At 34.9% G+C, this 15,174-nt stretch overlaps 1 protein-coding gene across 1 annotated transcript in view; it reads right to left on the minus strand.

Annotated features, from left to right (window-relative positions):
• KCNT2 (potassium channel, subfamily T, member 2) overlaps window positions 1-15,174 on the minus strand; it is a gene marked incomplete at its 5' end in the record, with an annotated part of 104,284 nt that overhangs the window by 50,043 nt on the left and 39,067 nt on the right. Inside the window, 4 exons of the mRNA XM_010190837.1 lie at window positions 5,109-5,172; window positions 9,984-10,120; window positions 11,728-11,892; window positions 14,043-14,223. Coding sequence (XP_010189139.1) covers window positions 5,109-5,172; window positions 9,984-10,120; window positions 11,728-11,892; window positions 14,043-14,223 — 547 coding nt within the window. The remainder of the gene's footprint in view (window positions 1-5,108; window positions 5,173-9,983; window positions 10,121-11,727; window positions 11,893-14,042; window positions 14,224-15,174) is intronic.

The raw sequence follows: 15,174 nt of genomic DNA on the forward strand, positions 1-15,174 counted from the left end.
GTTTGCAGCATCAGCAATAAGAAAAGCTTTCAGACTCATGAACACAAGGGATAATCTCTGCCTGGAACAGAATGCAATTGACATTTTCAAACCATAATATTTTAATGTCAGTTGAGATGTTAGCAAGTACTTTTTCTACTAGAAATACTAGAATGCAGTCATAGGAGGAAGATCTTTTGAGGATGGTAAATCACATATTTCACATTTTTATTATTAACAGTTTCAAAGATGTAGAATTGCTGTGCCCATCCAGGAGATTTCAGAAATTGGATGTACTTTGTTACAAGCTTTCCTTGTCTGCAGCCACTTTTTCTTCACTTTTTCTATAGCATATGGCAACTTATCCTCAGGGTTTTTTTTTTACTTTTATTTAGAGGTTTTTGCTGTTTTGTCTTAAGGGAATGAAATGCCAACACACCTTAGAAGTAACAGATGGCTGGGTAATGGGATAGATAACGGTCATACAGATATATTACAGGAGGAGTAAGAGGTTTGGGAGTGGATTTGGGACGGATTTTAAAAACCTGTGTTGTTGAAGATGTTACCTAATCTTTTTATGCAAAAGGTGTCAGGGAAATACATTCAGAGTCACTCACAGTGATGGTGTGGCTTCATTGCACAGAGTTTGACATTACCAGTTTTCTCCCTTTGCACAGCAATCAATCACAGATCACATTGGTGTTCAAAAGTGGCGAGAAGAGGCTGTTTCCTGTATGCCATATGCATGTTTGGGTTTCCATGTTTTTTTGGCTCAGTTACTCTCCCGAATTCCACTCTGGAGAAGCACTCCAGGGGAAATAAATGAAAATACAGGTAAACACTTTAAGTGATTTCTTAAATTCAGTCTCTTCATATAGTATTGGTGGCTCTCTGTTTTACATATGTAGCAATTTCTATACTAAATTGCAGTGACTTTAAAAAATGTTCACATTTCTCCCAAGTAAAAAGGAGGTATATATGTACATTCTATAAACAGAAATAACTGAAACAAAATTATGCTTCTATTCATATTAAAAAAATATATGGTTCTTTGGGAGATGAGGGGAAAAATAGATATATTTTCTTCTGTGTGTTTTCCATGCAATGACTTGCTGTCAATGATCCAAAATTACCACTGATACTGATGGTGATAAATATATAGTGATATTTAAGTCCATGTATCAAAAGCTGTAAGCTTTGAAGTGGCTGTAACAGGAATTTAAATCATCAGAACTCAAAGGAAAAACTTGATTTAATATATATTTTAAATAGTTCTGTTAATTTTATGGGGTTTTTTTGCCACACACGTCTTGATAAATTAGTTATATCTTTCTGTGCAATGCACCCATCTTGTGATGCTGTAAAGGGAAAAAAAAGTGCAAGCTTGATCTCAACCATCTCTGAATTTTCAGAAAGCATCAGATCAAAGCTGTTGGTAGTAGAAGTGGTCTTCATATATTTATATAGCATATTAATGAGTTATTTATAGGGCAATTCAAGAGACTTCTCACCCCTCCTTAAGTTAAAACAGCAGATGCACTGTTTCCAGACTTGTTTAGTTTTGTGGAGCAATTTGATGTAGGCAGCCAATTGAAGTCACTGGCTAACTTTGTGGTGTGGCACAGACTACTTTTCTATACCCATGAATTAAAAAAAAAAAAAGTCATCCAGGCTTAAGTAGAATTTGAACTCTTTAAGAATTGTATCCTCCAGAAGTGAAACATGTCTGTCCTGCTTGCTGTAGCAGATAAGCAGCTTACACCTTGGTATGAGATGTCAAAATAGGATTTGATAGAATAAAATTTGGCAGAGCTTTGTCTTGTCAGAGAAGAGAGTGTCTGTGAAAGGAGACTTTGGAAAGCTGACAAATTCTTGGTCTGTTGAAGTTCCTACTCCTCCAAGTTAAAAAGGAACCAACTGACAATTTTTATGGAGTAACTGCATGTCATCCCTTCTTGTACTTTTCTTCTGAGCTACAGTTGAGATCTATGGATCAGAAGCAACATAGACTTTGGCACTAAAACTTAACTAATGAAACAGCAAGCAATGAACAGCCAGTGGTATTCATGGCAAATGAGTAGATCCTCTGCTGAGGAGTGTAGCTGGAGAGATTAAAAAAAAAACCTCATGGACTTTGAAAAATCACATGAATAACAACAGCTGTTTTGGTCAGGAATCTCCTCAAAGCATCTCTTAACTTATATATTGACAGCTGTCAGACATAGGAGAGGATCCAAGGCACTAACAGTTTGTCATCTTAAGCACAGCAGGGTGAAATGAAAAATCAGTTGTAGTTATAAAGATTGATACTGGGATGACAACTGAGCTTCCTCCAGTCCAGTGACAAACTGTAACCTTATGTACTATATTAGTGAAGTTATTAGTAGTGACTAGAGCTGGAACAGTGTAAGAAGTTAAATCCATTTCATTTCAGAGCTCTAGGGGGCAGTAAGTTAAAACAGGAAAAAACCCACCAACAACAAAAAAACCCAAAACAGTTGTCCTATTTTTCATTAGCAGTATAAATAATTGCATTCCTTGTGAAAATGAAATCTGAACAACAACAAAAACAGAATAGAGGTGACATTTTGTTTTTAAAAAATTCAGATGACATTGATCCTCAGAGTATCACTGCTACAGTTAGGATACTGAGCCATTATGACTAGCCAGCCAGTCACTCAACAGGGCATTCTGTCCCAAAGAAAGGTAACAGGATTGCGTCTTTGATGAGATTTGCCTGTTTGTATGCTCCAGATACAATGATAAATGAGATATGATGATCGTCTGTACTGGTAGCTGAAATGTGCAAGGTACCATTTTGGTATTTCCTGGGGCACACTGTCCCTGAGGTCAGAAAGACTACCTGAAGAGAGTTGTAGCTGGCTGTGACTCTGAAACCTAAACTAGACAGTGCTGATCAGAATGGATGGAAGCTTCATGAGCTCCATGTAGGAGCTCCTCTCTGCCCTGTAGGAGAGTTCAGCAGAGTTGAAAATTGTCAGTTCTTTGTATAAATTTTGGAGAGGTTATGAGCAGAGATGAACAACTTACCTCTAAGTGAATACTGTGTTGGTGCAGCTGTCCTTCAAGCTGCATAAACCTACCAAGTGCAATGTAAATCACATATTCTAATTGTATGGGATTTCTCATTTCTAACCATTTAACAACTGTCAAGTATATTTTGTGAAATTAGATATTGTAGCCGACTTATTCTGCTAAATATTCATGGCTAATTTAGGCAAGGCAGTTTGGCATGTTGATATTTTTCAGTCTTACCGTATTCAGTATTTTTCAGATATTCCCAGGTATCTGCAAGAACTGTTCCTTGTTCTTACCCCTAAATACCCTAGCACATCTGTCACTTTCAAACAGTATGCTTGCCTTGCTTGACTACTCTAGGATTGCATGCTGCCAATTCAGTGGCTTTCACAGTTGTGTTTTCAGGAGTATATTGCTAATTAATCCAATTCAAAGTTCAGTAAATTTGAATATTAGAGTAGGAGCACAGATTTCTCAGGGAGTTCAGAGGTTTTCTGCAAGTCCAGCACTGTCTTTACAGCATGCTTATAGGCTACAAAAAAATTAAGTTATTTTTGATAAAACTTGCCTCTGGGGGCTTATTTGCCTAGCAAGGAAATAATCCTTCCTTCTTGATAGCTGCAGCTTCTGTTGCTTTTTTTATTCTTCCTTCTCTGATAAGCCATATGTTTCCAGGTATGGAAACAACCACGTTTTGATGGCAGATGAAGTAATTGTAGCAAGTCATAGAGAAGATATTAAGTATTACATATATAATGTAAAGCCCTCATTTCCCTCATTTTATTTTATCTGTTTTTAACATACAGAAAAATAAATACTATTTCTAATGCAGCAGCAAACGAGTATTTTTTAAATTGAGACAGCTTAAAACATAATTACTGAATTATAAACGTTAGTTTCATAGTGTTAGGCAATTTATAAGCATCTTAATTTAACTTTGTGAATATTCAGACTTATCTGAACAAACTGAATAAAGGCAAGTGTGCAACAATTTAGCATGCAGTTCACGGGGAAATATTTAAAGTTTTGTTCATAAATCTTTCCTCAGTGGACTTTTTTTCTGGATATTTGTGATCAGTAGGTAGTTTCATTAGTGTGAAGAGTTCTAGTTCTTATTAAAATAGTTTTATTCTTTTATCACAGACATGCTGAGTAGAGGCTCTTATTAGCAGTCTTCCTTTGTGGACAGTAACTTAAGTGATTGCAAAGAACTAGTAGCATGGGCAAAACATTAATAACTTACTTAAAGAATCCTGCAATTCTTCACATTTGAAATTGGCCAGTATGAAAAATGGTATATACTGGTTATTCGGTATTAGTAAAACATTAATTTATAAAGTTGAATTCAATCCTTTGTTAGTAGTAAACTTTCAATACTTCAATTGTTCTGAATGAAAATACCAGTCAGTTGATAGATATCTCTTCTGATTTAATAAATACAACTCTTTGAATTGGATGTCTAGAGCAAGCACTGATATTAGTCTGGGTAATCTGAATAAAACTTTTTGATAGCATACTACCCTTTGGAGTGATTAATGACCAAGTATCAATAGATCTATATAAGGTAACATGATAGTGCTTATATAGTATTCTGCCATTGTTCCATAAAAAAGGAGAGAACTCATAAAAATGTACTTTATTCTGTATGAAAATTGTCTCTTTGAAAGTACAGTATTCTTACAGCACTTCTATTATTTTTTAAACAATGTATAAATTCTTACTTTTTAAAAAAAAGTTAAATGTATAAATAAAATGTATAAATAAAATGTGCTGTAAAATCCTGACTTCTTTGATAGGTAGGTCTCATAATTTAATTTCTAAAAAAAGCAGAAGTAGATATGTTATGTGAAATGAGCCATTAGATCATGTTTCATAAATCTGTAAATTCTTGGCTTTATGGAACACAATAGAAACCTTTTCATTATCTTAATGGAGACAAGAAGTTCATCCAACATGCAAAAATCTGTGTGTAAATCAGCCAATTTTAATTTTCTGTTCACAGAAGATATCTCAGTCACTGAAAGGGAATAAGGGCAGTGACATTATAAACAGCATGCATATTCATTCTTAGATATTTCTTCAAAACTTACAGCTGCTGTCCGGTCCACCTCACAACGGCTACTCAGAATGAAACAAGCTTCAGCATCATCCATTCTAGAAGAGGGGAAACAAGCCTGTTACATACCAAAAAAAATACTTATGTGGACTTGTTTCACAGTTTATATTCTTGTATGCTTATAGAAACAGAATACAGAGAAACTTTAGTCTCTCTGTTCTCATGCATTATCTGAATGTCAGCAGCAGTCACCTTGTGCCATAACTCATGGTGTACCAGTACTTCTTGACTAGATTCTGGAAACTTTCTTCCACTGGTGCCAGTAGAAGCTGTGCTGAAGTAATAAAAGCAGAGTGACCTCAAACACAATTTGGAAAATAAATATTTCTGTGTCATGAGTATAAAAAGTGAATAAATAGCAACAGTCTGCATAGCACGTAAGGGTATGATATGTAAGAGTTATTCCTGATAAGAATTAATAAGAGGGGGCAAATAACAATATAGACTTACCTTGCCTTGTGATAGCAGAAAGACAGGTAGATGTACTAGAATCATGCATATGAGATAAACAGTTCTGTGTACGTGTGCATTAAATGAATTAACCATTTTCAGTTCACAGTCTCTTTGAGAACTTTTAATGCCTAATTGTATTTTAGTGGATATAACTGGTCATGTAATAAGAGTGGTGGTGGAAGTGCAAAGAAAAACTGTCTGACTGAAGGTTTCATCAAAGTTTGGTTTTCCTCTCTTGCCTCAGATCTTGATATCCTTTTGCAGTGAATCCTACTTTACTTACTGGTACATGGAAGTAAAGAAATAGAAACTTGATTGATCTCCTTGGGAAGACAGGGCTTTCTGGGCAAAGAGAAACAGGATGATCAGAATGGGTTTCCTGGGAAGGGAAAAAGTGAGACAGAAGTTGGGGAAAATTAACAGGCAATTCACTGCTCATTATAGCAACTCCATTCTGGAGTCTGGAATGGGACTTGACATTCTTAAATCTCTGGTTTCCCTGCTGCTAGAAAATGGAATTGGTAGCTGTTAGTAATGGTTTAGGCCACTGGGATCCTAGGCTTAGACTGACACCTAATTTTTTTAGGTACTGTACAAACACAGAACAAAAAGAGTCCTTGCCGTGTAAGCTCAAAGTGACACAACAAAGGACAACAAAAGTACATGCAAACATGGGAAACAAAGAAATGGTGTGACAATACCTGGCTGTAAAAATTATGGTAGAAAGTGGTCTCACTAGATAAATACATAAATACAATTTTAAGTAGGGCAAAACTGAGAGCTTGTGTGAAAAAACATCTGCAAGATGCAGACAGTCTACATAGGATGCTCTACAATATAATTGCATGTTTATGATCCACAATAGAATATCAGTTTTATTTTGGTATCAAAAATGAAGATCTATTTACAAGTGTCTGCATCTAAACTAAAGTTGATGAATAGATATCCATAATAAGATGTCAGATAGCTCAGCCAACCTCTTAGTTTTTGATCATAAAAATAGTGATTGAATTTGTTTCTTTTGTGTGAGATGATTCAGAGAAAGTATTAAAGAAAAGAGAAGGATAAAGTCAGGTCGTTGTAGATTCTCCGTAGGCATCTAGCATAGGAAAAAAGGGGAAACCTCAAAAGGTTGAAGTACTTGAAATAGAAAAGTCATTATAACAAAGGCAAATCAATATATCCAAAATAGTAATGTCAAAGGCAGCTGGTGTGGAGAAGTGAGGACAGGCTACTCCTGAGCGCTGATTAGGAAGAAATCATGGGAGCTGTATAAGTTTCAGCTAAGCATGGGAGCAGAATTGGGAAGTTAAGGTCTTTAACAAAGTTGTAGGAAAGAAAATTCAGTGAAATTAGATGAGGTTTTGATGACAGCTGATGAGGTAACTGTGATTAACAGAGTGTGTGTGTATATATATATATTTATATGTATATAAATGTATATATATGTAATTTCATAAGGAAATGAAACTCAGATGAACATATTCACCATTTTCCCTGTGTTTTTTGTAACTGCTTGCATCACTTTAGCCATAGATGAAAAATAATAACCTGAGAATGAAAATGTATGAATGCCATGAATTTAGACAAGACACACTAATAACATCTTTATTAAAAACATCTATTAGAGCCCACAGTATCCTTATGAGAGTAGTATTATTAATGTCCAAATAACTGAAAAAGCTTTGTCAATGGCACCATTTTTATGTGCTCGAAAACTGAATCTGAGGCAAAAAAAACCCAATAGTTCCACTGTTTGAGGATGGCAGAATTAAAGGGAGTTTAATTTCTCATTTCTCAGTACTGATTTCTTGGCCCCTCACTACAAGAAGGACATTGAGGCACTGGGGCTTGTCCAGAGAAGAGCACCAAAGCTGATGAAGGGTCTGGAGCACAAGCCTTCTGAGGATCAGCTGAGGGAACTGGGGTTGTTTAGTTTGGAGGAGGCTGAGGCGAGACCTTATTGCTCCCTACAACTACCTGAAAGGAGGTTGTGGACAGGCGGGTGTTGGTCTCTTCTTCCAGGTAACTAGTGACAGAACAAGGAGAGATGGCCTCAAGTTGTGCCAGGGGAGGTTTAGATTAGATATTAGGAAAAAATTCTTTACTGAAAGAGTAGTTAAACACTGGAACAGGCTACCCAGCCCAGGGAGGTGGTGGAGTCACTATCCCTGGAGGTGTTCAAAAAGTGTGTGGATGTGGCACTTTCAGGATATGGTTTAGTGGGCATGGTTGGACGGTTGGACTTGATGATCTTACAGATCTCTTCCAACCTTAATGATTCTGTGATTCTATGATTGAGAAATGATTCTGTGGAAGAAAAATTTGTGAAAGGAAAAAAATATATGGTAAAGAAAAAGAGTGGACATGAAGAGGATTAAGATTTGTTCACTAAAGAAAGTGGAAGGAGAGAGAAAAAATATTTGAGGTCAGAAATGGGAAAGAAACCAAGCTTGGTAGTGTTACTCACTTTCTAGTGCTAGTCTGTGTGGAGAATGAGAACTGTTTTAATCAGTTATTGTTTCAAATGCTGAAGTAACTATAAATTTTCCAGTCATGCTGATGAACAATGTAAATATCAGCATGATATCTCATTACAGAATTTGTTCTGAATTTGGTTTTGGGTTTGGTTTTTTTTGTTTGTTTTGCTTCTGTTTTGGTTTTGGGGGATAGTTTTTTGCTTTGTTTTGGTTTTGATTTTGGTTTTGATTCTGGTTTTGTTTTGGGTTTTTTGTTAAATCTGGGCACATAAGCACTGTCAAAGACCAAAAATTTGCAAGGTGAAGTTCTCAAAGGTAGTAAGCAAGAAGCAATACTGTTTTTGTGAAGTCAAATTTTATACTAGAGCATATAAAGAAAAATACAATCTTCAGTTAACTGACTGTTTACTACTTTTACAGGAGGCAACTTTTGGTATTCCTTTACTTTTTAGTGCAACCTTTATCATGTTATTTTGACACTGCATTTCACGTATACTATATGTATAAATTTTGATAATGAGACACTTCCTGGGTTTTTTGGTTTTGTTTTCTTTTTGGTTGCTGGTAACAATTACTTTATTCATTAGAAGTTTACCACGTGCCTTGTTATCTTCTCAGTACATTATGTTCTCATTAAAAACAATTACAGCAAATGTCTTAGGTACTGGGTTCTATTTCATATTAATTGTTCTATTAAATTCCCACTACACTGGGAAATTATTCTATGACAGGTACATTCAATTACATATTCTGCAGAAAAAAAGCATAGTTACACAGTTGACTACCTCCAGGTTATTATAAGTGAAATTCAAGATTATCTTTAAGGAACAGCCTAATTTTTCTTCTCCTAAAATGTAGAACAAATGCCAGCTAAATCCCCACATGAATTCCTTCTTGAAATCAGCAAGAAAGCCAAAAAAGGAACTTCTCTCTAAAAGAAAATTCCTAATCCTGAAAAAAGCTTTATTGTATTTTCAAATTTTAAACAGACATAGAAGTAGTTGTTTTTTCAGAAGCAGAAATCTGAGAAGATACCAGCTCAGTAGACTTCTTACAGATTAGACTCTTGAAAATAACTCCCCTGTGGTAAAGGGTGAATGACACAAATACTCAGACAGGTATTGGCTTGATTTTTAGATATCTAAATTAGTTGCTGAATAAGTTCTTACAAAGAGTAGTGAAGGTTAAATCAGTTATTTGCTAAAAATCACCTTTTTCTCTCTTTGGAGAGTTTAAAGAGGTGATCCTCCTACATGAATTCTACTGTGAATTCCTTTACACTTTTCAAGTGATTGAGCAATGGAGGGAGGGGGCACATTGAGGAACTGTGTTTGACTGATGTGTTTTGATTAACATCATTCAATATTAACTGGAAGAGAGGATTTTTTAGAAGTGGTGGAAGTATGTGGTGAGAGGCCCTGAAAGAAGAGTATATGGAGATATAGGAGAGTAGCTGCTATACTACCAGGCTGAACTTAGGAAGAAAACAGAATTGTGCAATGGGTTCAAAGGGTGATGATTATTTTTGTTTACTTTTTTTTCCCCCATCAGTTGCTCAGAACTACCATCACATTTACCATCTTTGCTCAAGAAACAGTAACAAATTCTGGCATTATTTGCAGATTTGTAATTTTCTGTGCCTCTTTTTCAGAAAAAATGACAGGCGCTCTGTCTCTATAGCTATAAAAGCTGAGACAGAAAAGACAGTGAAGAAAAATATGGTCAGATTAAAGAGCTTACAAATATTTGTTCCTTGAAAAATTTCAAACATCAAGAAAAACAAATTATATCAGAGACTTGCTTTCTAAATATATATGCTTTCATTTTAGTACAGCTTTTATTGTTTGTCAACATTATTTATCAAACAGTATGAGTGAAACAAAAGTAAAACCCAATATTAGTCAATATTTGCCTACTTAGCTCTTAGCAGGTCTTGATCTTTTAGTGCTGAGCCTTGCAGATAGATAACTCTTTGGGACCACATTGGGATTTGTAACACCCTTCGGACCTGAGCATCCATCTCAGTAGGACATAAAATAACAACATAATAGTCCTGTCAAAAACAAAAAGGGGAATAGTCATGTTATTCTTTTATGTTACCATTTATTGTTAGATAATGAGTCAACAGAGACTCAAGATGTCAAAAATATCTCTGATAATTTTCAAATTTCATTGATAAAAGTTATTTGAATATACATATTTAAAATATCGAATTCTTTAATAAAAATGGCTGGTCAGTTGTCAACTGCTCACAAAAGACTCCAAAATGGAACTAAAGTACATTTAGAAACATTTTTGTTTCCATATTGGCATAATTTAAAAGAAAATATTTTGCAATTTACAGAAATCTAAATTGTCTCTCTAGCTGGCAAATGTAGGAAGTTTTCAACAATCAAAATGGAATTGTCTTCCCCTATATTTTTACCTCTACATCAATGTTTCCTGTGTTCATCTGCTTCCTATGCTCTTGACAGTCCTTGTTAGAAAAAGTAAGGTTGCTTTGAAGTATATATGTGTGCATATACATTTCATATACATATGAAAAGGAGAGATAAATGGAATGTGAGAGAAGAGACTGAGAGCTTAGGACAGGCTTGTCATAGAAGCCTTCCTTAGTATGCACAGCCATTTGCAGAAAACTTAATGCATTGGATCAAGTGCACCATCCCTATCCTCCTGCTTCCCATTTCGGCTATGAAGGGAACATGCATAAGCTCTTTTAGGCTACATAAGTTGTATTAGAACTCTTCTTCTTTGTCTCTAGTGTATCACAGAGTCTGATTCATTCTTCAGGCTAGTTAACTAAATTTTGGGTTTCAATTTGTGTTTGCATCTATAAAGAACTGGGTATCTTTGTGCATTTGCTTATGCCTCTTACTAGCTAATTATTTTGAGGAATATTATGGATTTGGGATTTCCCAAATTGCATCTTAGCAATTTGAGGATTGTATTTTTGTGATTTTTAGCACTAGTTAATGAAGCATGGTACCACAGGTAACTTAGTAAAAGACATAGAGAAGATTTAGTAAAAGAAATGGTCTGTAGCAAAGCTAATGATAACGAATCCAAATTGCTATCTCATACAAATAAGTGTTTATATGATCAAAACAAGTCATATGACATTTGTTTGCATTAGCTAGGGAATAAGCGTACTCTAAGAAAATCTCTTGTGTGTAATTTTTCAAGTCTTTGTCCTTTAAAACATGTATATTTATTTCTTAATTTCAACAATTGCAAAAGGATCTAATATTCCTAACAATGGCAGGGGAAAAAAAAAAAAGCAAAAGAAAAACAAGGAAAATGAAAACCAAAAAGATGCATTGGCTTGTGAGGAGTTTTGGATCCAGTAGCAAAATGACAGGAAAAAGTATCTGAGTAGTTTTCATTTATTTTCTATTTTGGGGTACAATATAAGGAATTTGCATGGAAATATCTGTTTCTAAAAGGATTGGCATAGTGGGTAGACAGTAATTCTATCTATTTAGTCTATTTACCTCAATTAAAAATGAATGTCTCCATATACTGTGTCTCAACTTCTTATTGCAATTATAGATTCTCAATTCAGTCAGCTATTCTCAAATTCAGTTTTACAAATTAAAAGATAATTTCAGAAGGCTGTCTACAAAAAATCAGCATTTAGAGTTTTTCTTTTCACTGTACCTGCAATCTGGGGTGAGCATAGAATTCATTTAAGAAATCCATAAGTAAGTCAATCTTCAGAGAACTAACACACAGCACAACATGTTTTTCTGTCTGAGCTCTATGTCGACTGTAGTTACCACCGGACTTCTGTCTCTCCATCCACAAATATGCCAGCTGTTCAAACTGCAAGAGATGCCAATTGTCAGTGAAATAAGGATAATCAGATGTGCAGTACAGCTGTATCACAACTTAACACTGTTGCATCATTTATCTCACACCTCTATGAAAATATGCCCTTAGCCCACAATGTCTTTTTCTTTTCAAAAAGTTATCTAGAAAGTGGGTGAGATGAATAATAAGGTAATTGAAAAATATGGCAGTAGAGCCAGTCTCTACCACACACAAATAGCAGGGTAAATCTTAAAATATTATGAGACCACCGTAAATCACAAATTCAAAAAAGAATGAAGGCTCTACCGTATTTACTTCATGTATTTTACACCTCTGAGCTCTTTTTCTTTAGTGCTGCATGACATAAATACTTCCCTCAAATGAAAGGTTAAAGTTTCATACACTTAAGTCGCTGTGAGTATAGGTACTCAGACAGAAGCACGAGTTTACTTAGTTTGGGCAATAACTGTTCTCAGAGATTTTATAATGTTCTGAGGGTGACCCATATACTCTCTTACCTGTCTTATAAATTTAGATAGAACTTAAATGAACAGCAGCTCTTAATACAGCAAATTTGTCTTTGCCAGCTGAACAATATATGCAGGCTAACAGTAAACATTGCTCTACTAGCTTGAATCCTTTAAAGTACAGAAAATATTGTAACAATCAGTGTCATTGTAGCAATCTGTGATAAAACATACAAACATCATTTCAAAATTTCTTGTAAGCAATATGCATTTAATACTGAGCTCAATTTAACTATATGTCTATGTCATAGATGCTTTTTATCATTCACATGTAGAGACTGAATCATGAATAATAATTGATTTCATAGCAGGACAAAAGCTGAGGAGAGAATGCCTCACATGTTCTGTGTATGGAAAACTATATAGAGCCTCATTATCATTAGAAAGCTATAAAATAAAGTAGTTAATAATAGGTAAATGTATGTGAAAGGGCAGTAGATTCCACGTTATTTACTGGTAATGTAGAGCTCTTATGCCTGAAGATTTTATCAGAACCTCTTGAAAAGATGAAATCTGTATTTCCTAGGAAATTCTAAATTTCTTAAAAATTATTTTAGTTTTCAATAACATATATATTTTACTCAACTTCCAATCAGAGGGAATGTGATTGTGTCAGTGCCTATGTCTGTGTATGCAGACATTAAATATTTAGGTATAATTAAAATGCTCAAATAATTTCAAGAAAATCAAGGGTGAAATCTTGAGTTTCCAACCTTTCAGGGTTTCTGTGTTGTCTGCTTCACTGTCAAAGAAGCAGAGTCTGGAAACTATGACTATATGAGAAACTTTGGAGCTTCATGTTATAGCAAATCTAATGTAAGTTTTGATGAGAATGCACAATGTCTCCCACATCCCCTTTTTGTGGCATGAGGTCTGGGTGATCACCAAGCATGGGACAGTTAACATCTTGGCAGGACTTTCCATGTAATCTCAGGGTTTCTGTCATCAAGCTTCACCTAAGCTGGTAAATGTTTGGTACAAATTTAATGAACTGATTGTTTCTTTGAAATACTTGGATTTTTGTATATGCTTTTTCTATTGAAACTGTTAGAAGTCCTAAACTTAAGTAGGCTTCAAAAATTCCTAAATGTACTGTTGGATCTGTGTGTGTGTATCGACATACACAGCTGTGAACTCAATTTGCTTGAGTTGCAGATTTCATGAGATTTTTTTTTCAAGTTAGCACTGAGCTGTAACAGTAAGCGAGGAAGTAGAGACAACCAAGATTAGAAACAGAGAGCCTGCAGAGGAAATGCTATACTCATAAAGAAAGCGCTGGCTAGTGTTTGTTTGGTTTGTTGTTTTGGGTTTTTTGTTGGGTTTGTTGTTTTTTTTTAAAGTGCTCCATTAATAACATACCCATATCTCAGGCTGAAGAAAGGGTCCTGTGGTATATGACAAGAACAGAAATCTTTCACCAGCACTTGAAAACTGTTATTAGTGCTCTGGCTTTTAGTACTAATCTAGACTATAGGGTACAGACAAAGGAAAAAGGAAGAAAAAAAATAGGAGGTAGAGAAGATGGTTATTTTTTCTGACATTTTATATGCAGTAATAACAGTAACAATAAATTGTTTTGGTTATTATTCTTTAGTTTTAAAAACAATTCAGAAGAGAAGAAAAAAACACATTTACCTGTATGGGCAACACGACAAGGGCAACACAGATCATAATGACAACAAGCAGCTTTGAAGGCCATATCTTGGGTGTAACATCCCCAAAGCCCACAGTGGAAAATGTCACTATGCAGAAATAAAGGGAGTCAAAGAGAGTCAACCTGTTTCCTGCTCGTTCCAGATGCTGAATTCCACAAATACTATGTAGAAAAGAATGAATAAAGACATGAAAAATAAAAACTATACTTAGAGTCAGTTCAAGTTTGATGATGTGCAGAAAGCTATTTATTTTCAGAATTTGTAAATTGCTTAGCAAAGACATTTTTTGAAAGAAAATTAAAAATTAGTACCAAACCAGAATTGTGTTATTAATATAATTTTTAAATGCCACTTGTAATAAAGAAACTATTTTTTCTTAAATTTATTTCAAAATGATAGTCACAACTTTGTTGCTAGGTTTTGCTTAGTGGCTGTTGTGAGGGAGAGGTGGTATATAGAACATCATGGATTGATGCAATTCCTTTCTAAACCAGAACAAAACAGATGATATATAGTTGCCACCATTCAGAATTTTTTATAAACATCTTTTAATGTTTTCAGGGAGAGTTTGCTGGTATGGCCAAGAAAATGTACATACTGCTTTGTTTAAATCTGTTGCTCTTTATGTTGATCTCTATCCCTTTCTGTGGCAAGAGTTACTGTATGAATTAGTTATGAGAGTATGTGTTGCACACTGGAAGGATAATGTTGGTACAAATGGGTACTGACTGTCTAGAATAAACTGTGAGAATTGCAGGCTACCAAACTGTCAGAAGAATAAGGCTGGGGTCAGCCTTCAGGTAGAAAGTGGAAGATGCCAACTGGCATGAAGATTCTGCTTGCTAGAAGAACAAAATAGAAATATAAGGCTTGGATGTCTTTGATAGCAGAACAAAAGAAGTTCATTCCTTCCAGTCACACATTCTTGTGACCAAGTAAATGGTAGCCCAAATTAATTGGTGATGATATCTCTTGTAATCAGCATGATGTACTTTTAGTTTTGAGAAACTATAACAGAACCTTTCCACAGGTCTTACTGCTATTTCATATGTTGCAAATTTTAAAAATATTTCACTTTGGAAAAGTATACTATCATAAAGCACTTCCCAAGT

The sequence above is a fragment of the Mesitornis unicolor genome, unplaced genomic scaffold (genome assembly GCF_000695765.1).
Source record: "Mesitornis unicolor isolate BGI_N332 unplaced genomic scaffold, ASM69576v1 scaffold6278, whole genome shotgun sequence".
Classification (NCBI taxonomy): domain Eukaryota; kingdom Metazoa; phylum Chordata; class Aves; order Mesitornithiformes; family Mesitornithidae; genus Mesitornis; species Mesitornis unicolor.